Source organism: Parus major, chromosome 4A, assembly GCF_001522545.3.
Source record: "Parus major isolate Abel chromosome 4A, Parus_major1.1, whole genome shotgun sequence".
Lineage (NCBI taxonomy): Eukaryota > Metazoa > Chordata > Aves > Passeriformes > Paridae > Parus > Parus major.
The window spans coordinates 5642714-5668029 of NC_031772.1; the positions used below are offsets into that span (position 1 = coordinate 5642714).

The 25316-nt window shown below is 55.5% G+C and overlaps 1 protein-coding gene across 1 annotated transcript in view; it reads left to right on the forward strand.

Annotated features, from left to right (window-relative positions):
* Positions 1–25316, forward strand: part of EFNB1 (ephrin B1) — a 48402-nt gene that overhangs the window by 18352 nt on the left and 4734 nt on the right. Inside the window, exons 2-4 of the mRNA XM_015626618.3 lie at positions 10170–10447; positions 23518–23610; positions 24546–24674. Coding sequence (XP_015482104.1) covers positions 10170–10447; positions 23518–23610; positions 24546–24674 — 500 coding nt within the window. The remainder of the gene's footprint in view (positions 1–10169; positions 10448–23517; positions 23611–24545; positions 24675–25316) is intronic.

The window sequence follows — 25316 nt, forward strand, 5'->3', positions numbered from 1 at the left end:
TTGGATGAGGGACAGGACAAGGGAGAATGGCTTCTCACTGCCACAGGGCAGAATTAGATGGGATTTTGGGAGGAAATTCTTCCCCGTGAGAATTGTGAGGCCCTGACACAGGTTGCCCAGAGAAGCTGTGGCTGCTCCTGGATTCCTGGAAGTGTCCAAGGCCAGGTTGGATGGGGCTTGGAGCAACTTGGGCAGTTGGAACTGGATGGTCATCAAGGTCCCTTGTAGCTGGGGTGGGCAGCTGTGGGCAGATGTGCACATGGCCTATGTTGGGATGGGGGGTTGGGGAGTTCTTAATAACTCCCAGTGTCAGTGGCAGCCGAACAAGTTCCCAGTAATGACGCCAGGGCTGAGGGCTGGTGATTTGCAGCTGCCTGGGAAGATGGCGCTTCCAGACGGGAGCCAGAGCTGGAATGCCAGAACTCGTTTGGCCACTCCAGGAGCCGGGGGATCAAAGGGCCCGGTGTGAGTCAGGGCGGCGCGGTGGGGGGTGACGCTGCTCCCCTGGGACCAGGGGCTGGCAGGGCTGGCGAAACCCGGGAGACCTGTCGGGGCAGGGCAGGGCATCCCACAGCTGGGATGGGGAACCCTCCGCAGGGTTTGCTCCTCCCTGCCCAGTTCCTAACATTGGGATTAATCCTTCAAACCGCAGCATTGCATCCCCGGGCTGAGCCAGAGCCCCAGGGACCTGGGTGGGTGCTCTGGAGCTGTCATCCAGCCCCCAGTGGGATCTCCACGGATGGAAACCTGAGCCCTGGGACACAGTGAGGGGCTCCTGGGAGCCAGGGGAAATCCAGGAGACCTTGCGGTTTCTTTTGCTCCCCAGGACATGTGTGGGCTTTATTTTTCTAGTATTTCTCAGAAAAATGGAGGAGGCTGGTGGCTCCTCTCTCTTGCATTGGAGGTGGCCAGTGAAGTGGGAAGCTGAGGGATTTGGGGAGGCGTTCTGTACTTCTTGGAATGCAGCAGCAGGAGCACCCAGTTACTGTTCCATGGGGAGATTTGAGATTCCCAGCTGCAAACTGTGTTTGTGAGGAGCAGGGTTAGGTGGGGTGTCGGGTCCTGGGGTTCAGGAAGGGAAGGGCTCCCTCTCTCCTAAGGCCCAGCTACCAGCTGTAACTTCAGCTCTTGGCTCTTAGCTTTCAGTTCTTCTTTTTTTTTCCAGCTGAGCTGGAAAAGTGAGAGGTGGGAAGAGGGGGGATCTTGGAAAACAGTGGGGTTTGTGTCAGGTTTGGTGTGCTAAGCCCCCCACCCGCCCGTCCCTGTGCCCCCAGCCCTGCTCTGGGGAGGCGGGGGGGGCTGCAGTTTGCCTCAGTTCTGTCCCGACTGGGGTTGATCTGCATGAGAATGAGCAGGGCTTGGCGGGGAGGGCTTGTCTTAGGTTCCTTGGGCATATTCCTGCTGCTTTCCCTTCCAAGTGGGCGCCCGGCCGCCGCCGCAGCCCCTGCCAAAGTAATTCTTTGCTTTGGAACCGGGAGACGAAATCTCCTCCGTTTTATTTCGGAGGGGTCAGGGAAGGAGTGGGAACCCCGCTGATCCAACCGTGTTCCCTTTTAACCTGCCTCTCCCTCTCTCCCCCTCCCGGCCCCCCGTCCTCCGGATGAGCGGGGCTGTAGCCAGGGCACGAGTGGCCAAACCAAAGCCGGAAAACACACGGAGCCGAGCGGGAACATGAGCTCTTTCCGATGGATCATTTAATATCTGCAGCATCCCGGGGCTGGGATTATGCCACTCCTGGTGCCGTCAGGGTTTTGTGATGCTTGACGTGTGCTGGGTTCTGTCGTTCTGCCTCCATGTTCTCCCTGTGGGTTTTAGGTGGCGGTTTTTGGGATGGGGGTCACGGTGCAGCATCCAGGTGCCAACCTCTGTTGGGATTGGAGTGCGGGTAGGAGAAGGTGAGTGCCCACTGCCCACACCTCAGCCCTGCTGCCACCGCCCAGCCTCATTGTCTCACTTCTCTCTCCATTCCTACGCCAATTAAAGCGCCGTGTTGCCATTCATGGCCCTTATGGTTTTGTTCAGTTGTCTGTCAGCTCTTGTCAAGCCCTGTCCCCTTCCCCTCCCCCGTTTCCAAAAACAAAACCCCTGACAAACCCCCCTTTGAATCCCCTCTTACCTCACTCCCAGCGTGGGGCCCCATTGCCGGGGGATGCCGGCGGCGGCGGCGGGGAGACCGCTCCCCACGCTGCCTTTGTGGGCCGCCGCCGCCCCCCGGCCCTCGGCCTCCCGCTTCTGCCAGCATTAATTAGATAACTCGGCCCCTCTTGATTCCTTCGAGGGGAGATTGGGACGATCTGACTCCAGGGAGAAAATATGGCTTTTCTTCCTCTTTATTTTTTGGCCAAGCCCTTGATTCTGTCGCTGCTGGAGGTGCTTATTGTGCTGGGAAATAACGGGTTTGGGGGAGTGAGTGTGCGACAGGGGTGAGCCTGCGGGGCTCCCGGTGTTCCACATTCCCTGTCCGGACCCCAGGCGGGTGTGGGCGGGAGCCCGGGGTCCCCTGAGCCCATGCCAGCGGCTGTGGAGAGTGCTGCAGGTGGCAGCAGCAGCCTGCGCCAGTGCTCTGGCCCTAATTAAATCTACTCCAAAATCCCTCAATTAGCAGCAGGTTTTGTTCCCCCCCCCTCGCTAGGTTTGCACGGAGATCGTTCAGGCGCAGAGTGCATGAAGTGTGCGCGGACCTGGGAGGATGGATCAGCACATGGCTGCTTCTAGCAGGCCTGGCTGCTGCGAGGGCTGGGAGCCTTCCCTCTCCTCCCCCTTCTCTTCTTCCTCCTCCTCTTTGGGGCCTGAGGGTGATCAGCAGCTGTCCCTGGAAGTGATAGACTGGCATCAGGATACATCCTGTCTGAGCCCACGATGGGACAAAGGAGAACATTCTCCTTTTGTGGGTGTTGCCTTTGGTGGTGGTGATCTGTCATCCTCCTTGGGAGTCTGGCACTTGGATACTCTCCCTGACCATGTTGTAATTATGGGGATAGCTCAGGGAGAAAGCCCTTCCTGCAGCCCTGCTCTGGGACAGGAGGGCTGAGTCACTGGGGACCGAGATGCCACCAGCTGTGGTGGCAGCCGCTGGCTGGGAGTGCTGAGGTGTGGCTGGCATCTCACAGCATCCATCCCAACTTTCCTGAAGCCTGCTGACCTGTTCTCCCAGCATCCTGGTGGCTGGAACCCTCCTCTGCTCTTGACTGGTGGTCACCTTGGTGTGAGCCTTCCCTAGGAAAAGGGGTCCGGACTGCAGAGAGGAGAGCAGACCTGTCCACAAGATGCAGGTTTGCAGTTGAAACCAGGATCCCGCTCCCTACTTCCTGCTTGAGAAACCCAGCAATGGTGGGTGTTTTCCTGGCAAAGAGGGCTCTCTGGTGTGTCCCCCACATGCTGGGTAAGGGCTTGGTCTTCAGAGCTACGGCAGTGACTGCAACATGTGAACAAAGCTCAGGAGCTATAGTGAGACCTTCCCTGCGTCCCACATTCCTTGTGTCCTACCCTCCCTGCATCTCACCTTCCCTGCTTCCAGGCTGCTCAGGGGAAGCAAGGTGCTCTCTCAGCCTTCATTGTTTGAGGCTGCTTGGGGAGAGTTACAGTCCAAAGTAATGAACATGAGGCTCTTGTTTGCCAAACCTCTGTATGAAGCATTGGAGTGGCCTCTTGGCCATTGCCAAAGCCATGGGAGTCCCCAGAGCCACCGGTTTCCCTGTGGAGAGGTGCTGGGAGCCACGCTGTGACTGGGGCTGGTGTTTGAGCACGGACAGACTACACTGCCTTGGGCATCACCCCTGTTTCTGGGCAGAGAGGGGCAGTTTGGGTTCATTTTCCCCTGCACTTGGTGTTTTTATCCCTTCTACTCAGTCCCAGCCCTGGTTTGACTGTGACCTGCAGTCGGTCACAGTGCGGAACTTTCCAGGGTGTCTGTGCCAGGGGGACACTGGCTTGGGCATCTCGTAACTTCACCTCAAAAGATGTCACCCCTGGTGCCCAGGGGTGTGGGGTGGGGGGGTTACCCGCTTGTGAGGAGCCTCCCAGCTGGCAGGGAAGCAACAAAAGGGTTTTGGGGAGCAGCAGAGTTGGAAAATGGCATCCCAGAGCTGGGTGGGGGGTGGGGGGGGTCGGTGAGTGTTGCCATGGAGACCCGTTTATGCCTCACTGATGCGTCGTGTAAATCCGTTTGGAAACGAGAAGGGCCTTTTGTCTTTGGGAGGGTTGAATGGGCCTCATTAAACCCGAGATGAGGAAAAAAAAGGGGCCTTAGAGTGTATCTGGGAGGGGGACTGGACGGGACGGCCCTGGGGGGGCTCAGCAGAGGCTGTTCCCTCTCTCAGGCATGGTGAGGAGCTGGGGGGGCTGGAAAGTGAAAAATATCTCCTTGAACAGTGGAGACCAAAGGAGTGGAGGAGATACGAGCTGCTTTCAGATACCTGGAATTGCTGGCTCTGTGTGGCCACCTCGGCTCCAAAGGATAGAGCAGAAATAGAAGAGGGCTGCCGAAGGGCAAGGAAAATAATTATCCATAGATTAGCAGGGGGAAAAAAGATGGCAGGCTCTTCTAAAGGAGACTAATAATAGAGGAGCACATGAAAGGAGTGGGATCTGAGAGCGTGGGGGTTCGTGTGCTCCTATTTACCCTCTTGTGGTGATGAGCAGTGCGATGGACGAGCGCGAAGGCGACAGATACAGAGGGAGGAACCTTTTCATTCCACTTGTTATTAACTTCCTTCCACGGAGTATCTTTGTTCCCAAGAGCTGAATGGGAGTCAAATAGGAGAAAGGGCTGTGCCTCTGTGTACTGGCACCACTTTGGGGAAGGGCTGTGGATGTTGCTGGTGTGCTGTGATCAAGTGGGCCTTTAGAATTAGGGTGTAATTCTTCTGGTTTGATTGTCCTCGGCTCTGGAGAGGTGAATTGAGGTAGGTGGAGGCTGCACTGTCTCACTGATACCTCCTGGTGTCAGCAGGAGAACCTTTCCCCGTGACAGGGGGTCCTCCCTGGGGACCTTATGGTTGTCCTTATGTGGTAATGCTGTTTGACTTGTGACATCCCACTTCACCTAAGTTAGGTTCCAGTTTTTACTACTGACCTCTCAATTCTCTTTCATGGTGAAAATGCAGATTTTGGCAAGGGCAGAAGTGCCTGTTTGTCACCAAAGGAGCTTTGGATGAGCTGTGCAGGGACCCTCCAATGGCAGGAGTGTGATGTGGCTCTGTGACATTGGGGTCTGGAAAAAAGCTCTGAGGACAGGACTGATTCTTCTGGCCGATGGTAGAGAGTCCTCAGTGCCTGGACATGGCTGCTGTGTCCCAGGGAAGCTTGGACGAGGGAGGCAGAGGGGGCAGGATTGGATTTGTGTGTGGCTGGGCACCAGCAAATCGCAGGGTTCAGGGGTGTTTTTCAGGATCCCACACTCAGTTTGAACACACAGCTTTGGGTTTTTTACTGGATCTGGCCCTTTCCCGTCCCTTCCTTGAGGAGACTCCCGGTGGGTGGGAGCTGTGATCTGTCTGGAAGGACTCACATGCTCTGTTGGTGTGGAGAGCAGGGCCCATGGGGGCTTCAGCTGCCCAGACACCAGGAAAACCTCCCAGCTCCTGCAGGTCTCGCTCTGCCGGGCATTGTCAGCCTTCCCTGCCAGACATACACGTCCTCCATGTAAGATCCAGTTATTTTTGGATTTCTTTGAAGCAAACAGCATTTAGCATATGTCATCTTATATGTATGTCAGCATCAGCTTTAGAACATCTTCTCCAAGGAGAAGGTTCTTGGGAAATGTTGTTCTGCTTCTGCCAAGCCTGAAATTAGGTGAGTGGCATCGTATGCCGTGGACGTGGGGAAAGGTGAGGCTGCCCTGGAGATTTTGTGGTTGATGTGGTGCAAGGAATGCCTGGAGCCAGGGGGAGAGAAGTTGGAAAACATGTCAACCCATTCTCTTAAAAATTTGTATTTCTAAGTCAGTTTTTGGTCTTCCCTAACAAAGAGCTGAAAGACTGTTGGATTTTAAGGTTCTGGATGACTTATCTGCAGGACACTTGTGTCTGCAGGATTGCTGGGAATCATGGCTCATCCCTGTCTATCCACGTGTGCCCACATGGAAGAGAGATGACTGCATGGGAGCGGGGTGTGGAGGAGTGGGGTATCATTCCCAATATGATTCCTGATCTTACTCTGGCCAAACATGCTCTGTTTTCCTCCTTAGCTTGTGTTCATCCTCCTCTCCCAGCAAACCCTCTCTGGGATGTCTCTGACACTGGGCCCTGGCTAAGTCCATGGCTCTTCAAGCAGCTCCCACCTGTAGCCCCTGGTCACTCCACCAGATCCTGCATTTTGAACCCCCAAGGGGAAGTGAGGGAGGCTGTGCAAGGGATTGGGGGCCCCACCAGGAGCCTCCCAACTCAGGGCACGGGAGAGGCTGCACTTTAATCCCATCTCCCTGCTCCGGCATCCCAGCATCCTGCTGCCAACAGAGCTCCCGTTGTTTACCCAACTCAGAGGAATCGGTTTACAAGGCTCACAAATCCCCTTTTCACCTTTCCCATCAGAAAACACCTCCTGCAACAATGAGGAAATTGGATGCTGCCACCTGATCGCTCCCAAGGAACCTGCGGGGCCGGGAGCTGGGGGCCTGGAGTGGCGCTAGGGATGGGGATGCCTGGCTGGGATGGCCGAGATGGTCCCTTGGCTCTGCGGGTGGGCAGCCACCGGTGCCACCCAAAAATCAGAGGCTTTAAGGGATGAAGGTGCCAGCCCTCTCCACCTGCTCAGCTGGCAAAATAATACTTAAGTTCTGTTTGCTGTAGTTAATCATTCCCACCCCCTTGGACACCAGGAGAAAGGACACTGTGATGGTGCCCATAACAGGATCCCAGAGCGGTTTGGGTTGGAAGGGACCTTAAAGCTCATCCAGTTCCACCCCCTGCCATGGACAGGGACACCTTCCAATATCCTCGATTGCTCCAAGCCCTATCCAGCTTGGCCTTGGATGCTTCAGGGATGGGGCAGGAATAAAGCTGGAGCCATTAAACTCCTCCTCCTGTGTAGAAGGCAAGGTAGAGGAGAGTGATTCCTAATGCTGAGAGTTGTTTCAGCCTTAAGGTTGAGCTAAGTCACCTTAAAACAAGGAAATCAAGTTGTATTTTCCAGAGGAACAGCAGATTCCCCCTTCCTTCCCTGAAATTACAGCGGGTGCTCTGAGGGCACGATGAATTTCCCTATTAATTTAAGAGTTGCGCTGTTCACTCCTCCGGGTTAAGATAAATCTGAAGACATGTCCTTGTGAAGACAAGTCAAGAGTGTAATTCCTTTTTTGTCTTCAACCATCCCTTGAAACTAAAATTCCTCCTCTCTAGAACTGGCTGAAATACTGCATTCAGGCAACATGTGACAATTTTTGGAATTCTTTTTTGTCTCCTTTTCTTGTGATAAATGTTGCTTTTCACTGTGTATTTTAACGGAGAATTTCCTGGAGAACCAGCCTCTGGCATGGTGGGAGCTGCTGTTGGTCTTCCCTAGGATGATCATCACAAGCTGTTCTTGTGACAAAGCAGAATTTTTGGGGGAAATAAAGGTCTCTGTGTGTGGTGAAAAGCTGGAAGAGCTGTGTGATGGGTTCGAGGCACATGCTTCAGGTTTATCTCCTCTCCTGTGCTGCCCAGGCTGTCATCTGGATACAGCCCTGCTGTTGGAGAAGAGGGGAAATGGAGGAGAAAAAAATCAGGAAAATTGGAAGACAAAGGGAAAACGGTCTCTGTGCAGGTGGGAATGTGGCTGGTGGGGAACAGCGGTTGGAGGGAGCAGTGCAAAAGCTCCATGCACAGGGAAGTGGCTCTGTCTTGCTCTGTGTTTTTGTGGATCTGGAAGATGTTCCTGGGCCAATTCCCAGACAGCAGCTTTGTGCTTCTGGAGCTGAGCGTTCGTGGAAGAGCTTTGCCTCTGTTTTATCCTTACCTAAACCAAAGGTAGGCCTTGGTCCTGAAGTTGCTGAGATGAAGAGGTGCCAGCAGGATGTGGTACTGGGAGGTTTTCAGCTCCCTCGGTTGCTTCATGGCCCCTCCCCTGCTTACAAATCCGTTTGGCCTGATCTCAACAGGCTGGTGGCCCAGGGACCGGTTGGTTTGCAGGTGTTGGCCAAGGTTTTGGCCACAGAGGTGTGATAGGTCCTCCTGGTATGGAGATGAGGGTGGATAGGAGCCTTCTCCTCCTGCTCTGGCGGTGCAAGACATCTGCTTGACTTGTTTGTGGCTTCCTGTTTGGCATCTTCTGGGCAGGAGGGAGCTGGCAGGGGCTGGAGGAGGGAGCTTGAGTCACTCCAGAGTCCTGTGCCAGGAAGCCTCTGACTCAGCCCAACCGTGGAGAAAGGAGTGTGGGATCCAGCTGCCTCTCGGGGTGGGAACCCGTGCAAGTGTTCACTTGCGCTGCGTGTCTGCGGCCGGGCGGGGAGGGAGGGACAGGGGCTGCTCCTGCCTCCTGCTCCTGCTCCGGCCTTGCGTCAGGGCTCCGGCCGTGGGTGGGGAAGCCTTTATCGCTGCTGAGTCTTTGGAAGCGCGTGCTGGCCACTGGCCAGGTGACCTACTTGGTAGTGTGAAGCAAAGCATGGCTCACCTGCCGGCAGTGCCAGGATGGAGGCAGGCTCTGCATCCCACCTGTGTCCCTAGAGACCCCCCAGAGGCCAAGTTTCCCACTCTCTCCTGGTCACCTGCCTGAATCACGACTTGTACAAAACTCCCTGCAACCTCACGTGGCCCAGGTGATGCTGTGCCAGTGGTGCTGGTGTTGGGATGATCCCAACTGCCCCATTGTGCTGCTTTGGGTACTGCTGGAGCTGATGTGGTGGAGCTGCAGCCAGGCAGGGAGGATGGACCTGTAACCCCTCTAAATCCAGCTCCGTGACAGAGCTGTGCCGTGCCCTGGGTGCCTGGGATGCTCCTCTGACCCAGCAAGCTGCAAGTGAGGTGCAGATGATGTCCGTGTGTCTGCCCTGCTACTACAGCTGGCACCGAGCTCCAGAGCCCGTGCCAAGTGCACTGGGGGTGCGTGGGCTCTGGCTCCGCCTGCCTGCTCCCAGCCCAGCCTGTGGAGCTGCTGGGCTCCTGCAGCCAAAGCCCTGGTGCTGGTTCCAGCTCTGTGGCTTCTTGCTAAGACTTGCATGGAGCCACGGAGCAGGTTGGTCTTGTGTGTTTGATCTTCCTTCCATGGAGCCTGCAGCTCCAGCTGGTGCAGCTAGCTGGGGGAGAAGGTATCCCGGCCCCCATCCAATCTCCGGGGTGGGCTGGGGCAGGGATGGGCTGTGTCCGACAGTGGAAGGGGAAGCATGGCCGTGCAGCCTTGACAAAGCGCTCTCTTTGCATTTTGCCGTGCCCAGATTACGTGAGGGAGTTGCAGCAGAGATAACTCTGCAGGAAAATCCATTCCCACCTTATCTCCCATCAGGAACGCGTTTAGTTGCCTACATCAAAGTAGATGATCTGCTGCTTCCCTCCTTACTGCCCTAATCCTCTCCTTCACGCTGAAAAAACCTAATCAGTGCCTTGCCCCACCATAACGATATCCGAATGTTAATTATCAGCATCTCGCTTTCCTACCCTTCCCAATGCCCTGCCTTCCAGCCCTGAATAGCTTTGCTCCCTCCTTGCTCCTCTCCATCCGGTCCTCCCACGCTCCTGGGCACGCTGTTGAGCCTGGCTCGGTAGAAGTTGTCCTGCAGGATGCTTCCTTCCCTTCCATTTAAGGATAGGAATTCCTCAGGGAGCCGGGGTGTGGACGGGATCCCTCCCTGTGCCCCATTGTCAGGACTTCTCCCTATGCCTAATTATTGCCTGTCCCTGCAGGAAGCTCCTTGCCTGGCCGTCGGGCAGAGCCGCGGCGTCTCCCAGCCCTGTGTGGGAAGACTCATTCCCGGTTGGATGCCAGGCTTGGGGCTGGGAAGGGTGCCCGCCCTCATCATGGCTGGCGAGCGGGACTGACCCAAGCCAGCCCTGGTTTTGTCAGCAGGAGCCTGTGCTGGCTCCATGCACGGGCTGGGATGGTGAGGGAAGAGAGCTTGGTTTTGGTGTCAAAACCCGTCTTACAGAGGGGGAGCAGCAGAGCTGAAACACAAAATAAATGGTGTCAGAGTGGGGTGGGCTGGGCTGGTGTCACCTCTGCTCCAGCACGTGGTAACCTCTTACCCTCCTCTCTTCCAGATTCATGACTGGGAAGGGGCTGGTCATCTACCCAGAGATTGGGGATAAACTGGACATTATCTGCCCCAAAGCGGAGCCGTCCAAGCCTTACGAGTACTACAAACTGTACCTGGTGAGGAAGGAGCAGGCGGATGCCTGCAGCACCGTCATGGACCCCAACGTGCTGGTGACGTGCAACCGGCCCGAGCAGGAGATCCGCTTCACCATCAAGTTCCAGGAGTTCAGCCCCAACTACATGGGCCTGGAATTCAAGCGGCAGCAGGATTACTTCATCACATGTGAGTCGCCCTCCTCTTCCTCGCTGCCAGCCCTGGCTTGGGAGGGCTCGGGCACCTGGAGAATGTCACCAGGCGCTTGTGTGTGACTTGGCCGGTGCAGAGAGCTGACACGGATGGAAAATATGTCCTGCTGGATGGGAGCAGGGGGAGGAATGTGTCACTGGCCGAGTGGGTCACCAATCCCTATCTGGCTGCTGTGCTGGGTCCCCTGCCCTGCTCATGGCTGGGAGCAGGAGCACATCCCCATCTGGGGTCAGCCCTGGAGCGCTGTCATGCCTGGAGCCTATTTTTTGCTGCCATCTTTGCTGGAAGTGTTGCAGGGCTTTGCTTTGGGGCTGGGGAGAAGGAGGAATGGTGATGCTTGTCATTATTCCTGGGTGTTGCCTCCAAGAGCAGCCCCAGCACCGTGAAGTGCCAGTGGTGTCTAGTGTGTGATGTGATGTGATCAAAGTGGCTGAAAAATTCTGCACACTGGCTTGTTCTGTTTGTGTCTTGGTGCACCATGGCATTTTGTGGAGGGGAGAGAGAAGGATGCTGGAATTTTCTCAGAGCCTGTGGTCTGTGCATGCAGGGGATTGCTGCACAGAAAGGTATCCGTTTGTGCCTGCTCTTTTGTGGATGGAGGGGGAGCTCAGCTGTGTCTGAGCAGGGCTGCCAGCTCTCTCTTTGTCCCCTCCCCTCCTCCTCAGCCTGGCTGTCCCTGCCTGGCTGGGTGCACCGCAAAGGGCACGGTGGCCACGGCTCAGCTCCCCTCGCTGTGTGCCGTGGGCTCTGCAGCGAGCGGCCGGCACAGGGGTCACTGCCTGTGTGGGAGTGAGCGCCCGGCCGTGGGAGCGGTGTGTTCTGGCTGGAAACAGGGTATTTTTAGCCTGGAATCTCTGGGGAGGGGGCAGCAGGGCCGTGGAGGGCAGTGGAGACAGGGGGGCTGTGCTGTAACGTGTTGCTGTGGTGAGGCTGCTGGTCTGGATGTCCCCAGTGAGCCTGGCTGGGGCTGTTGGAATCTTGCTGCAGAATAATTTGGAATAAACCTGATGCAGAAGAAGCAGCCGAGCCTTCCTCTGGCAGGTCAGCCTTGAGCCCTCATCACTTCGGTCACAGCAAATTTTGTTGGGTGGTGATGGGGGCTCACAGGGGTTCTGTTCCCTGTGTGACCATGGAGATGCCAAAGTGGCTCCTAGATGGTCAGCCAGGGAAGTTTCCCTAACAGGAGAGGTGACAGCAGGGACAACCTGGCGCCACAACCTGCAGAGCCAGCTCGGCTGGGCGCTGGCAGTGACCCCAGGCTCTGCAGGGCTGAGTCACTGTGGCAGGGCCGGGCTCTCTCAGAGCAATGGTCACTGTCACTGTCCAGACATGGGGATGTCTGTGCCATGTCACTTGAGTGGCACCAGCTTTGAAGCCACTGGGGGCAGGACACCCTGGTTCCAGCCCAGATACTCCAGATGGGCTGGGGATACCGAATGCCCTGGCACAACTCCCATGTAGGCTCCCATCTCCCTTACCAGAGCTGGCACCAGCCTGGTGGCTCTGGGGACCCTGAAGTTCAGCCTTTCTGCTGTCCTTCAGCTGATGGAAAGCTTGATTGAATACAGGCTTTGCCTGCAGTGGGCAAAAATTTGGAAGAGAGGCCAAAGTGCCAGGTTTGGGTCAGGCAAACGTCTTGAAGCACTTGGTCAGTGGCTCCTCTGTGTTTGGGGGTCAAGTTCAAGCACTAATGTGGTCATCGAGCTAATGAGGGCTGAAATTGGGGTCCTCCAAGCTACAGCCCCTGGGACTCAGGCTGCAAAGAGCCCTCAAAGACAAATAGGTTCCTCAAAACGAGCTCAGGAGGTGAACAACGCACTAAAAAGAAAAATGGGATCTCTCTTATGGTAACCAAGACCATCAGGAAGGTGGAGGCAGAAGGATTTACCAGCCTCCGAATTACCCAAATTTTAAGGAGCTGTTTTGCATTTCACATGAAAACTGAAGTGAAAATCAGCCTCCCGGAGCTTTGGGAGGTGCGGTGCTTTCACAAGCGGCCGCCGGTGCATTGCCGATTCCAAACGCGGCTCCTGCGGGGCCCCCGCGGCTTTGGGCCAATGCCAGCTCCCCTCCAAGGCTGCCAGCACACCTGGGTCACTGCAGGTGACCGGCTCCAGCTCGCTGTGGATCCGACAGGACATGCAGCCGGGATTTTGCAAAGCCCAGCTTGGGAAATCCCGGCTTGTGCGTCCCGTCGGATGTTGGGCTGAGCCTTTTAAGCTTATTTTTTAATGTAAAATCCTATTTATCCTCTTGTTCCCAGTTTCAGGCTGTATAGAGATGCAGAGAGCGGGGTGCTTGGAGCATCCCTGCGGGATTCCCCCCCTCTCCTCAGGGGGCCAGCAGTGGCCTCTGCCCCTGCCTTGGACCGTTTCTGACTTTAATTTCTCTTGACTCCTCCAAGCTTTGATGCGAAACCCCTCGGAGCTGGGAGCTGCCAGCTGAACTTTGGCCCCTGGGTGGGCTGAGGATGCTCCTGTGATCTGGCCATACCCTCTGCTGAGCAGCCCCAGGAGTTCTTTCTGCCAAGAAATAAAATAGCCAAAAAAACAAAGTCAGAAGTCTCCTGAGCAGACCACCCACATGTTGTCTTTTTTTTTTTCCCCCCCAATTTTTCTCCCCTCCCTTTCCCCAGGCTTTGCCTGGACACACAAAAGGGTTTTTTCTCCCCTTTCATTTCTAAGCTGGGGAAGCAATGCTGGAGCTGAGGGGAGCAGGGCGTGTGCCACTCATCCCCCACCTTCCTCAGCAGCTGGAAAACCTCCTCACCGGAGCTGGGGGCTTCCCAGGGTCCCTCCTATTCAGGACTGCTCCTTGCCATCACTTTGGATATGCCAAGCCTTGTTTAGGGACACTTTTATCATGGAGGGACATGGCCCCAGCCCTCGGCTTAGCAATGAAAAGGCTTTTGAAAGCTGCTGTTCCCTGTCCCCATCCTCTCCAGAGCCTCACACCGACCCCCTCCACACCAGCTCCAGACTTTCCTTAAAAGCATCTTTGCTCCTGGGGGTGGATAAGGAAAGGTAATGCTTATTCCTAAGGCTTTCCATAAAGAACAAGGTGCAGCAGCGTCTGCCTGCAGTTCAGCTCTGGAGACAGACGCTGGGGGGGCACATGGGATGTGGGCACCATCCCCAGGATGAAGTGCTGAGAGGGTGAAAGAGCTGGGAATTTGGGAATTGTGTGTTTTATATCATGAAGTGCTGTGGTTTCTTCCATCCCTGCTCTCCTGGGTGTTTCCCTGCTTGCCTTTGGTGCCTTGGTGGGATTCCCTGTCCCCAGTGCCCTGTCCCCTCCCTAAAAAATACTCCCCACTGGAATAGCCTCCCCCCTGCCTGGTGCCTGCAATCCCGGGATGTCGTGGGCAGCTCCGGCCCCACCACAGCTTATCCAGCCCTGCAGGTTCAGCTCCCTCCACCTCCCCTCCTAATTCACTCCAGCTCCTAATTGCGTTTGCTGCTCCTCTTTGAACTTGCTCCAGTTTTACTATCTCTGGTAATGAGGTGCCTGGATAGAGATCCATTAATCCCCATGTCCTGGCAGCAGGGTGACTTGAGGAGGAGCTCCCGGAGTGGCTCCCTTCTATCCCAGAGCTCTGGATCAGAGGATCAAAGAATAGTTTGCGTTAGAAGGAACTGCTAAATGTTGCCTGGTCCATTCCTGGCATGTCCCATCCCTGGAAGTGTTCAGGGCCAGGTTAGATGGGGCTTGAGCAACCTGGTTTAGTGGAAGGTGTCCCTGCTCATGGCAGGGGATGAACTGGATGGACTCCCTTAGTTCCCAGTTCCTTCTCTGTTTTTTGGGGCTGATGGTGGTCCTGGCAGCCCCTTCTGTGTTCAGTGGGGTGTGGAGACCCCAGGAAACCTGGGTCAGCCTTGGGGTGCACTCCAGGCAGCTGTTTGCAGATGTGGTGCTGAGGTGCTCTTCCAGGTGTTCTTCCTCAGTGTCTGACCTGTCCCATGAGCCTCTTTAAAGCACAGAGCCCTTGTTTGATGACAATGCTGAAGGAAAAGCAAGGTCCTAGTAGATGTTTCCTCATAAATCCGAAGCGTTTGCTGTTTATTGTTAGTCCTTAAGCCCTTCAATCCATTTTTGATGTAATAACGTCCGTAATCCAATCCAACACTTTTTGGCAGCGGGATACAGTGAGAGCGGATCTATTACCCTGAGTGTTGTGTTAAAGCCCTTGTCTTGCATTTCTGTTTTTAGATGCAATTAGTCTTAACCTGGCAAGAGTTATTTGTTGTAAACCATCGCTGCTGCTGCGATGCGGCTTCGTCCCTGGGCCACGCTCTGTCAGCATTTTCCTGCAGCTCAGCGTGGGGAAGGGGGTCACCTATACCCTGCCAGCTGCCAGGATCATCCTTCCTCCTCGGGAGCTTTTTTGGGACACGTTGCCATACTCGCTTTTCTGGCTGTGCTCCTCCAGCTTCCGTTGGTTTGGGAAGCCTTCAGCCCGTGCCAATGCGTGTGTGCGGAGCCGCTCGCGCTCCTTTCTGTGTTCCTTGGGATTTGATAATTCCCTCCCTGGTTCCTTGGGCTGGGGGCTGTGCCAGGGGGGGCTTTGTCAGCCCGCCAGCTCTTTGCTGATGCCATTTGAATGTGGCCACTTTCATGTGCTCCTCATCCTCCTTCCCACAACTTGTTTGGTGGAGAGGAGTTGAAAGGCCAGGGGCCGTTTGATGCCACGTTGGGAGCTGTGAACTTCTGCTGATAAAACCCCAATTAAGCGTCTTCCTCATTCTTCACCCAAACGGGCCCAGCTTGCGACACACCCAGGCCAAGCAGAGCCAGCCTGGTGGCATCCATCTGGTTTTGGGGCTTTGCTCCTCCATCCCCATCCCGCTGGGAGCCGCTGGCAGAGGATGGTGATGCCACATGGGAGCCGGTGGCTGGACACAAATGGCTCTAACGGTGTCCTGCTCCTGACTTCAAAGCCCAGGCCCTGGCCATGTCAAACCCAAATAATGGCCCTTAGACAACACGCGGTTCCTTGTCTTGCAGGCTTGTCTGAAGAGCGTGACCACAGTAAATGTGATTTTGTTGAGCCCTGTCCCTTAAGCCTCTGCCTCTTTTCTCTTCTCCTCCTCCCTCCTGACCTTTTCGGCTCAGTGCTGTCCCCGGACAGCCCCTGGCAGCTGATCTCATGGCTCAGCCTTTCACGGCCCTAATAGGGATGAAAAGCCCCCTCAGAAAGGGCCGGTGTCCCGCGCCCGGCCGGGAGGTAAATACCCCGTGCTTTGATCTGCTCTGGGGCCAGGGGGGCCCTGCCTGCCACAAATCCCCGCCCAGGGGTCCCTGCCTGCCATAACTACCCACCCAGGGGTCCCCATGCCCGCTCAACTCCCTGGCTGCTGGGTAGCCCAGCTCTGCCTGTGGCCCTGGCACAGCAAAGGGCTCTGGAGCTGGGCACTGGGTGCTGTCTGCCTGGGAAATCGGGCTGGCTGCATCCCAGGCTGCTCTTCCCTGGGAGAAATGATTCCCAAGAGCATCTCTAGCATTGTCACGACCCCTTTAGCGTTGTCACGACCCATTAGGAGAAAACAAAACGTGTTTAACTCCTCAGTGCTCCTGAACACTGAGGTGACAGTAGAGATGGCATGCAGGGGTGATGGCAGTGAAGAGGTGACATGTGCCCCTGCATCCCTTGCCTGATCCTGCTCTGCCCCCCTGTTCCTGAGACACTGGGAATCTGCCTGTCCCCCCCAAAAGGGTTCTCCTGGCAGCTGTGGTGAGAGGTTCACACCAAAGCAGGATTTTTGGTGCATCCTATCTTCCCTTTCCTCATCCTGGCTCTTCCAGCCCCTGCTCCTCCTGCCATGTCTGCAGCAAATCCCAGGGCATTTCCTGAAGCTGCTGTTGCATGGATTGTGGTGGACCTGGCTCTTCAGTGATGGTCAACTCCGAGGACTTCCTCTGGGTCACTGGAAGAAATTAAACTTGGCTGCTTTTGAATTAAACGTTGAGTCGGAGACTCTCAAGGCAGAAGGAGCTTTCAGCTTGATGAGGAATTGAAACAAATCCTGGCATATCGGTGTGTCTGGGAAGCTGTGCATGGATAACTGCAGGCAGCTACTTCCTTGGCATATTTTTTAAAATAACCATAACATCTGGGCTATTTTCCTGGGATCACTATTGCAATCCACTGCTGCTGTAGTGCTGGGAAGAGGCTTGTTGGCATCACTGCAGCTCCAAACTGGTGTGGAGGGGTCTGTAAGGGTGGGTGCTGTGTGTGTGATGGTGGGTGTGGGATGTGGTGGTGGATGCTGCTGGTGGTGGGTGCTGTCAGACCAAGAGCTCACTGGGGGCTCCAGGAAGTACCACCACACTTGGACCCTGAGACGTGCAGGGTGCAGAGAGTCTGACATCAATGAACTGTGACATTCCACCTTTTTCCATCCCTAATTTCTATGGATCTGTGTCTATCCACCCCTCAGCCAGGCCAGCCCAGGTGGTGTGTGGCAGCTCTAGCAGATCACCTTTCTGGGGTGGATTGGTGTCATCCTCCATTCAAAGTCTCTTTCCCCTGGGATTGATGTTTTTGCTGCAGCTGTGTGATGTCTGAGCTTTGATCCCACCTGGTAGTGTGGAGTGGGAGTTACACACCTCATGGAGAGGGGGCTGCAGGAGCAGTGGGATCTGGGGCTGGCTGCATTGAGATCAGCTCTGATCTGGGGGTAGAGTCCCCTTCCTCTGTCCATTACTCAGCAAGGAGGCAAATCCTTGTCTGGAGAGCCAGGGATTACATGGCATCTATTGGAAATTTCCAAACCTTGTAACTCAGGGTGTTGCTGGGCCTATTTGGTGCATGCACTGCTGTCTGCCTGGAGGAGAGACCAGCTCCTGAGGTCCTGCCATGCAATCCCCAGGAGCAATGCATCATCTCCTGCTCCAGCTGTTGTGGGACTGGGAGCTGCAGATGATCCTGCTCTGAGCCAGGCTCTGGTGGGTGCATGGCCACGGTGGGAGCAGTGCCTGGGCTGCCTCCTCTTGCAGGCAAGGGATTATTTGCAATTCTGGGCCAAGAGTTTCACCAATGTCACCTCCCCAGTTCCAGAAGTTCCTGGTGCTTATGCAAAATTTGCCTGTAATTGCAGTGGAGTTTCCTTCTGGCTGTCCCACAGCACCCAGAGCTGCTGTCCCTCCCCACTGCCTGGCACCTGGAGCTTCAGAAGATCTACACATGAATCTGTCCCTCTGTCAACCTCTCTGAAGTTTTCTCTGAGCCCCTGGGAGTGCAGATGGAGCCTGAGCTCAGGTGGACAAGTGGTATTTGCCTTGCATCTGGGGGATGGCACTGTCTCCATCCCCTTCCCAAAGGATTTTTGTCATCTCCCAGGTGTTTTGGTACCTATCAGGAGAGATCTATACCCTGTTAAAAGGCAGTAAGTGCTTTCCTCCCCTCCTGCTCCCAGCAGGGCCCACAGATGACTCTGGCAGAGCATCAGGTGGGGAATTACGTGGCACTTTTATCCTGACCTGTCTCCAGTTGCCTGGAGCGACCACAGAGACTGCACAAACCATCTTCCTCTCCCAGTGATGTGCTCTTTCTTTAGAAGGGATGGACAGACCTGAAGACAAAGGATTTCTTTAGGGCCGTGGTCCCACTGAGCTGGGCAGGAATCAGGATGGGGACACTGGGAGTTTTCACAGCTCATCCACACGGACATGATGATAAAGGACTTGAGTGAGTCACCAAGCTGTGGTCCTGCAGCCAAGATGTGCTCTCCAGCCTGGATGAGGTTCCCTGCAATCCAGCAGTGACTCTTAATTATGATACTAATTAGGGTTGGTTATAATTTTCCACCAGAAATCTGTTTTAATGGGAAATTAGCTTTTCACTTAAGCATTACTTGGGTTAAAGTGTCTTTTTCTAGTGGATACTTCAGTGTTTGCCTGTTCTCCCTTTGCCCCAAGAAAGAATGGGAGAGAGTGGAGCTGTGGGTGGTGAGGATGAGTGTGGTGGGTGGTTCCCTCCCTTCTTCCAGGTGTAACTGTATGACTGTCTCTCTGCTCTCTATAAGGAATGGGGCTAATTTAACCCTTTAATATGATTTTGGGGGTGCTGATCCTGGCCAGGGAAAGCCAAACCCCATCCCAGCCAAACCCTATGTGGTGGCTTTCGTTCCTATTTCCAGCAGTGCATTTGAACTGGGGATTTTCCCACTGTTATTTGCTGGAGCAAGGAGTGTGGGGAGGGACACAGCAATCCCAGCTGGCTTCATGGCATGGGCCTGGCAGTCCTGATGCCAGGGAGGAGAGCAGAGGTGGTCCCCCCTCGGTCAGTGGTGCTGGTGGAGCAGCCCCCATGTCCCTTCTCTTTCCATGCCGGACCATGTGGCTGGAGCAGCTCTGGAGCAGCTCTGGAGCTGGCAGGAGTGGCTGTAAAACCCAAGCCTTGCACCTCCTGCACTGTGTGGAGATGGGACAGGGCCGGGCTGGCTCACACAGGCATTTCAGGGGCTGCAGGGCCCCTTCCCGGTGCAGCTGCCTCGGGAAGGCTGGAAGAAGGCTGGAAGAAGGCTGGGAGAAGGCTGCCGGCTCCTCTGGCAGTGTGACAGCGTGGGGTGGGCTCCCTCCACACAGCCCCTGCCCTGGTGCTGGCAGCAGCCCCAGCCAGTGTGCTGGAAGGGGCTGGGGGATGTGTGCTGGGTGGGGGGCTCGTGTCCCCACAGTGGGGCTGGCTAGGAAGTGACACCAATATTAATATCAACACTACCAATAACAGCATGCCCTGAGCCGGAGCTGCGTGGCACTGATGCCTGGGAGGAGCAGCAGAAGGAGGAGGAGGAGGAGCAGGGACTGTAAGCAAGCCGTGCTCCCCGGAGGCCCCAGGGAGTTGGTGTGCAGTGGAGCAGGCGGGTGCCTCTGCTCTGTGACCTGGAAGTGGCTCTGTGCCCCTGGGGTGCCAGTCCTGGCTGGGCTGGGGGGGAAGGAGCTCGGTGCCTGTGGTGGTTGGTGTGTACCTTTGTGTCGGTACCGAGTGGGTGTAAAACAGCTTGAAAGGTCTGGAGAGGGGAGGTGGCAGGAGCTGGGATTTTATTTGAAGTGCAGTCTGCTTGTGGATTCCTGCAGGGATCTCTGGCAGTGTCTGAGCACGTCAGCGATGTGGGAGGCACATCTCCAGCATGACCTGTAGGGGCTTCACCTGTGCCAGGGGGACTTCCAGCCCAGGGGTGCCCAGGCTGGGCTGAGGCTGCTCTCTGCACCAGCTGCCCTTTGCCAGGGTCGGTCCCATGGCTCCAGCGAGATCGGGGTCAGGCTGTGGGGCACCAGTGGGATGCTGCCACCTCTCCTGAAGTGATGGAAACACGAACCTTGTGCAGGTCTGGGGGTGAGGGGGGTGGTGGGGACTGTGGCCGGGCTGTGGCCACGCCGTGCCTGGCTGGGGCTGGAGCAGGGCTGAGCTGCACAGATGGAAGAGTGATTAAGAGCAATAAAAGGAAAGAGACTTGGATTCGCTACAGTCTCAGCACATTAATTGTGCTTTGGGGCCCAAATCATAACGCAGCCCTGCTAGAGGGAATCCAGCAGAGAAACCAAACATCTCGCTCTGGCCAAGACTGACCATTTAAGAGACCCTTGCCTTCATCTCTTGCCAGGTATTACTTCCAGCGTCTCCCATCTGCCAAAACCCGAGTTCTCCTTTGAAATATTTTTAGGGGAGGGAGAGAAGCTGTGGTGACACCAAGTGCTGGTGCTGGGGAGGCAGCAGGGACAGCACATGGCATTGCTGGCTTGGAGACAGGACCATGGGTTGTTGGAGGTCTAAGCCATCTGTCCCAGCTCTGTGGTGTTTGTCACTGGGCTGGATGGGCGTGTGGGATTCCAGGAGTGGAGGTCCTGCCTGCTTTCCATGGTGGCTGAGCATCTCCTCTAAATTGACAAGCAATTACATGGTTAATGGTATCACTGTTAAATCCTCATCACTCAGCAGCCCTGGGCTTAATGCTCCATTAGGGCAGAGGCATCTGACAGCTCTCCAGGCTGGGAGCGGCCTTTGGAAGTCAGCCTTTGGAAGTCACTGGCCAGAGGTTATTTTTGCTCTCCCAGTCCTACAGCCAACCTGTGAATCCATCCAAAACGGAACAGGGCAGGAAAATGCTCCTGTACACTCAGTGTTGCTGGGGCTGGATTGAGCCTTGCTGGTGGGGCATGGGGAGGTGACAGTGTTGTTTGAGACCTGCCATTTCCTATTCCATGGGTAATCCCAGCTCCCTGCTTGGCTTCCTTCATCGTGTCACAGCTCTGCCTCTCTGCAGCTCGGGGCTCTCCCAGCTCTTCTGCAGCCGCTGCCGTGCCTGTGGATTTAACGTTTTCCTCTGTGGGTTGCTGACTCTGGATTCCATCGGCAGCTGAGGATTGGTGGTGTCACCACGGCTCACCCTAACCGTGGCAGTGAGTGGCACAGGTACTTGGGGAGTCCATCAAGTGCCACCTGGATTCCAGTCTGAATCCACTGGAGCTGGGCTGAGCTGAGCCTGGAGCCTTCTGCTGGGAAAGCAGGAAACAGAGTGGGAGGAGCAGCTCTTCATCGCTGAGCTTCACAGGGAATTGCACTGGAGGAGCCTTTCCTGATGGATCAGGGACCTGCTGCTCTCACATCACCCTGCCCTACATGTTCACATCAAACTCTCTGGACTCTGCACCATTTGGATGGATTTGGGGATTTAGGATTTTGGAAGCCCAGCCAGCTGCGTGGAGCATCCAGCTTCTCTCCAGCCCGTTTTGGATTTACACAGAATGTGGAAGCTCATGTCCTTGTTTCCAGAGGCCATTCCAAGACCATCACTGTGGGTTTTACAAATGTTTTTTCCTTTTTTTTTGTTCCCTCAAGCAACTGCTTTATTTTTCCTCGTGGCTCCCTCTCAAAGCTACTTTGTCCCTCATCATTTCCATGGCCAGAAGAAAAAACTTTGTGTCCAAGTGTGGGGTGGGAAGAAGGATGCTCAGCTGTGTCGTTCCGTCCATCCCCGTGGCTCCAGCTGCTCCCTCTGTCCTCTTTGGACCTTTAATATTTTTTTTGTATGTGGATGGAATGTCTCCATAGTTATTTGGAGGAACTGCTGCCTTTGTGGGATCTTCTAGTTTTCCCCACTTGAACCACGCTTGCTTGTTACCTCATTTTGTTATAATTAGTTAATTATTTATAAATCAGACCTCATGAGGCCTCACACAGACTGGTTTTTACAGACTGCTGCCTTCTCCCTCGATGGATGATTCTCTTTGGGATGCAGCAGCCCATGGCATGGAGCTGGGAAACTGTTGAAGGAGCTGCTTCAGGGCTGTGAGCTGGGCTGTATCTGCTGATTTCACCCCCAAACCGGCGCCTCCGGCCTGGGAGAACCAGGCTGGAGTTTGCTCCCGATGTGTTTTTATGGGGAGTCTGAGCTCAGGTCCATCCTGTTTGGATTCCAGAGAACTCGTGCAGGCTGTCAGGGGCGTTTCTCCACATTCCCAGGCATTTGCGTGGGGCTTGGTGCTGACAGTGCTGCTGTTGGAACGGCTGCCCGCGGATCCCTGCTGGATGCACCATCCCAGATGGATGCACAGCTCCATCCCAGGAGCTGCTGGCAGGGGGGACCCTGCTGTGGGAGAGGTGATAACTCAGCAAATGGCCCAAAGACTTTCTGATTAGGAAAACATTTGCTGGGGTTTCAGGCGAGAGCCTTGATTGCACAGAGGTGTTTGGAAAGAGCTGATGGACTTGGATCCTGCTTCCCGGCAGGATCCGGGTGTGCTTTCCAGAGTATCCCGGTGGGGAGGCTCATGGAGGCACCCAACCTCCTGCTGTGGGAAGGGGAATGTGGAAAGATGACCTTGCTCCATACTCCAGCCTCTTCCTGTCCCCTCACCAACACCCAGCAGGATCCAATGGATTTATCCCAAATTCCTGTCAGTCACCTGCCCTCCCAGACCTGCTTTTATGGGGGATGGAGGCAGGAATTGCACAGGGAACCTGAAACCCTGGGGCTGAGCTTTGGCCTTGAGGCTCGGGGAGGTGTTGGCTGTGCTGTGCTGGCCAAGTCCTGTCTTGTGTCTGAAAAATTATCCCTGGACTCCGTGATTCTCCATTGCATTACCTTCCCTAAGCTGCTGCTGAGCTCCTCCCAGGTTTCCCTGCTTCCCTGAGTGAATTCATCCCTGTGGCTGGATTTGATGGAGCACTGAGATGATTTGTGTTTGCCACGATGGAGGGATGTGATGGGGTGGGAACCATCCTGATCCTTGGGTAGATCCAGCTCCATGCCAGGCACAGAGGCTACATCAAGTGGTTGGGTCAGAAACCAGTTTTTTGAGTCTGTTTAGCAGAATCTGCCATTTAGGTGCTTTATCCTGAAATCCTCATGTTTGGATTTATTCTGTCTTGTGTCCCCCCTGCCCTGAACCCCACAGAGGGCCAGAGGATGGGGGACCTTCCCTGTGCTCCCATGGGATCCAAGGGCTGAAAACTCCGTGCTGGCTCCAGCAAAAAGTTAATGTGAATTTAAGTGACTTCTGCCCTGCAATTAGAGCCCCCGGAGCCCACTGGGGCTCTGAGTTTACATTCTTCACCGAGGCACAGGGTGTAATTAGAGATGTATAATTTAAACTGTGCATATGCAAGTGTTCCCATTCTGCACCAGGAGCAAAGGAAATTATCCAGGAATTAAAGGGGGAGGAGGGTGCAGGCATGGAGAATGGCTCACTTGTGTGGATGTGGCAGTGAGAGGAAGCTGCAGGGATCATGTCCTTACTGCTGCAGGCAACTTTGGAAGGGGCAGGAGCTGGGAGTTCGGTGGGCTCTGGATTGGAGTGTGAAGATGTGGCTGTAATGGGGGGTCAGGAGTGAATCCCTGGGGTAGGAGGTGCCAGGGGATAACTGGGATCTGCTCAGCAGTGCCAGGGGACAGTGAGGACCTGCCTGGGGATGGGCAGGAGGACCTGTCTGGCAGTGCCAGGGGTCAGTGGAGAACCTGCACAGTAGTGCCAGGGAACAGCAAAGAGCTGCTCAGCAGTGCCCTTCCAGCTCCTAGGAACCTAACATTCCCTCTCTTTTCTTGCAGCCACTTCCAACGGCACGCTGGATGGCCTGGAGAACCGGGAAGGAGGGGTCTGCCAGACACGCTCCATGAAGATTGTCATGAAAGTGGGGCAGGGTGAGTCCTCCTGTCCCCTGGGGTCTCCTGCTGCCCCCTGAACCAGGGTCCCTGTTCCTTTGCGGGGTGTGAGAGTGCAAGATTCCAGGGAAACTGAGGCCAGGCCAACTGCTCCTGGGAACACTCCTGGGTTAGTTCAACAGAATTTAATTTCTAGGATCTTTCTTCCTGTCTTTTTTCTCTTGCCAACATGGCGCATGTGCAGAGCACTGGGGTTGAAAGGGAATGATTGTTCCCGGTTACCTCGTGGGCCGTATCCCAGCGGGAAGTGAGCTCGGCACAGGACCCGTGAGCCCTGCGAGTGCCTCAGGGGGGCTGGCACAGACAGTGCCCCTGTGACTTCCTGAGCATCCAGGAGGGGGTTGTAGCTGGCCAGGCATTAGGGATTGGGCTTGGTGGCTCTCAGTTGTGGAGGCCACCAGGCTGTGAGGACTCCAGTGGTAGTGGGACACCAGGGAGATCACCAACAGGCTCTTCTCCTGGAGCTCCTGCTCCGTACCACCTCCATCCCAAGCTGCTTCCCAGCCCCAGCAATGCCTCAGGCTCGTTTTGGCCCTGACTCGGATGCACAGCTCCTGGTTCTGCTTCTCATTATTGTGTTTGCACGTCGGGGCCAATATTTATAATAAACAGGCAAAGCTGTGCTGCAGCCTTGGCCTCCTGCCTGCCCTTCCCTTCCTCCCGCTGCCCGAGCAAGAAACCTGTCCCAGCCCACGCACAGGAGCTCTGAAAACAGCAAACCAGGGAATTAGGGTGGGGACCCACTTCCCACAAGCCCTGGAGCAGCTCAGCCTTGCTCTGTTGCTCTCAGCATCTCCCAGGGCTCCTGTGTCCCACAGGAGTGACTGACAATTGGGGGCATTTCTTTAGGGGGAAACAAGCCGTTGCCTTCCAGGTTGGATCAAGGCTTCTCATCCATCCCTCCCCTTTCCCAGATCCAAACGCGGTGATCCCAGAGCAGCTGACGACGAGTCGGCCGAGCAAGGAGTCAGATGACACCGTGAAGGTCGTCACGCAGAGCCCACGCAGCAAGGTCCCGGCGGTGGAGGAGCCTGGCAAGCCAGGTGGGTATTCCAGAGATCCCCAGGAGAGGGATGGGGCTCTGCCTGCTGTGGGGCCAATGAAGCCCCTCCAAGCTGAGCTTGTTGCTTGGATTGCAGGGATACCAGACTCTCCGGATCGGGAATCTGGATGGGTTTGCCATAAGCATTATGCCTGTCTCTGCTGTCCTGCTGCTGTCCCAAGCCCAGGGTGCAGAGCAGCTTGAGTTTGTTTTCCCAGCTTCTGGCAGAGCTTGGCAAGGAAGTGCTGTTTCAGCACTCTTCCTCCTCCTCCTCCTCCTCCTCCCATGTGTTCCTCACAGTACATCTGAGAGGGCTTGGAGGAGGTGAGGTCCTCGGGTGTGAGAGCCCTTTGAAGGTGGTTTCCTGAGTTCCTGACCCCTCTGAGAGCAAAGTGGAATCAGATGAAGCTGGGAAAAATCTCTCTTTTCTTCCTGCCTGGATCGACCTCTGAGCACTGCCCCTGCAGGCACTGCAGCTGCCCCGGCCCAGGGGTCAGTAATTGGAGACTGGGGGGATCTGGGTGTCAGAGCCCACGTTCACCAGGGCATCCCACCCTGTTGTGGGGAGTGAAGGCTCCCCAGGTCTGCAGTGGTGTCACCTGGACAGGATCAACACTCTGCTCCATAGGCTGGAAGATGGGAA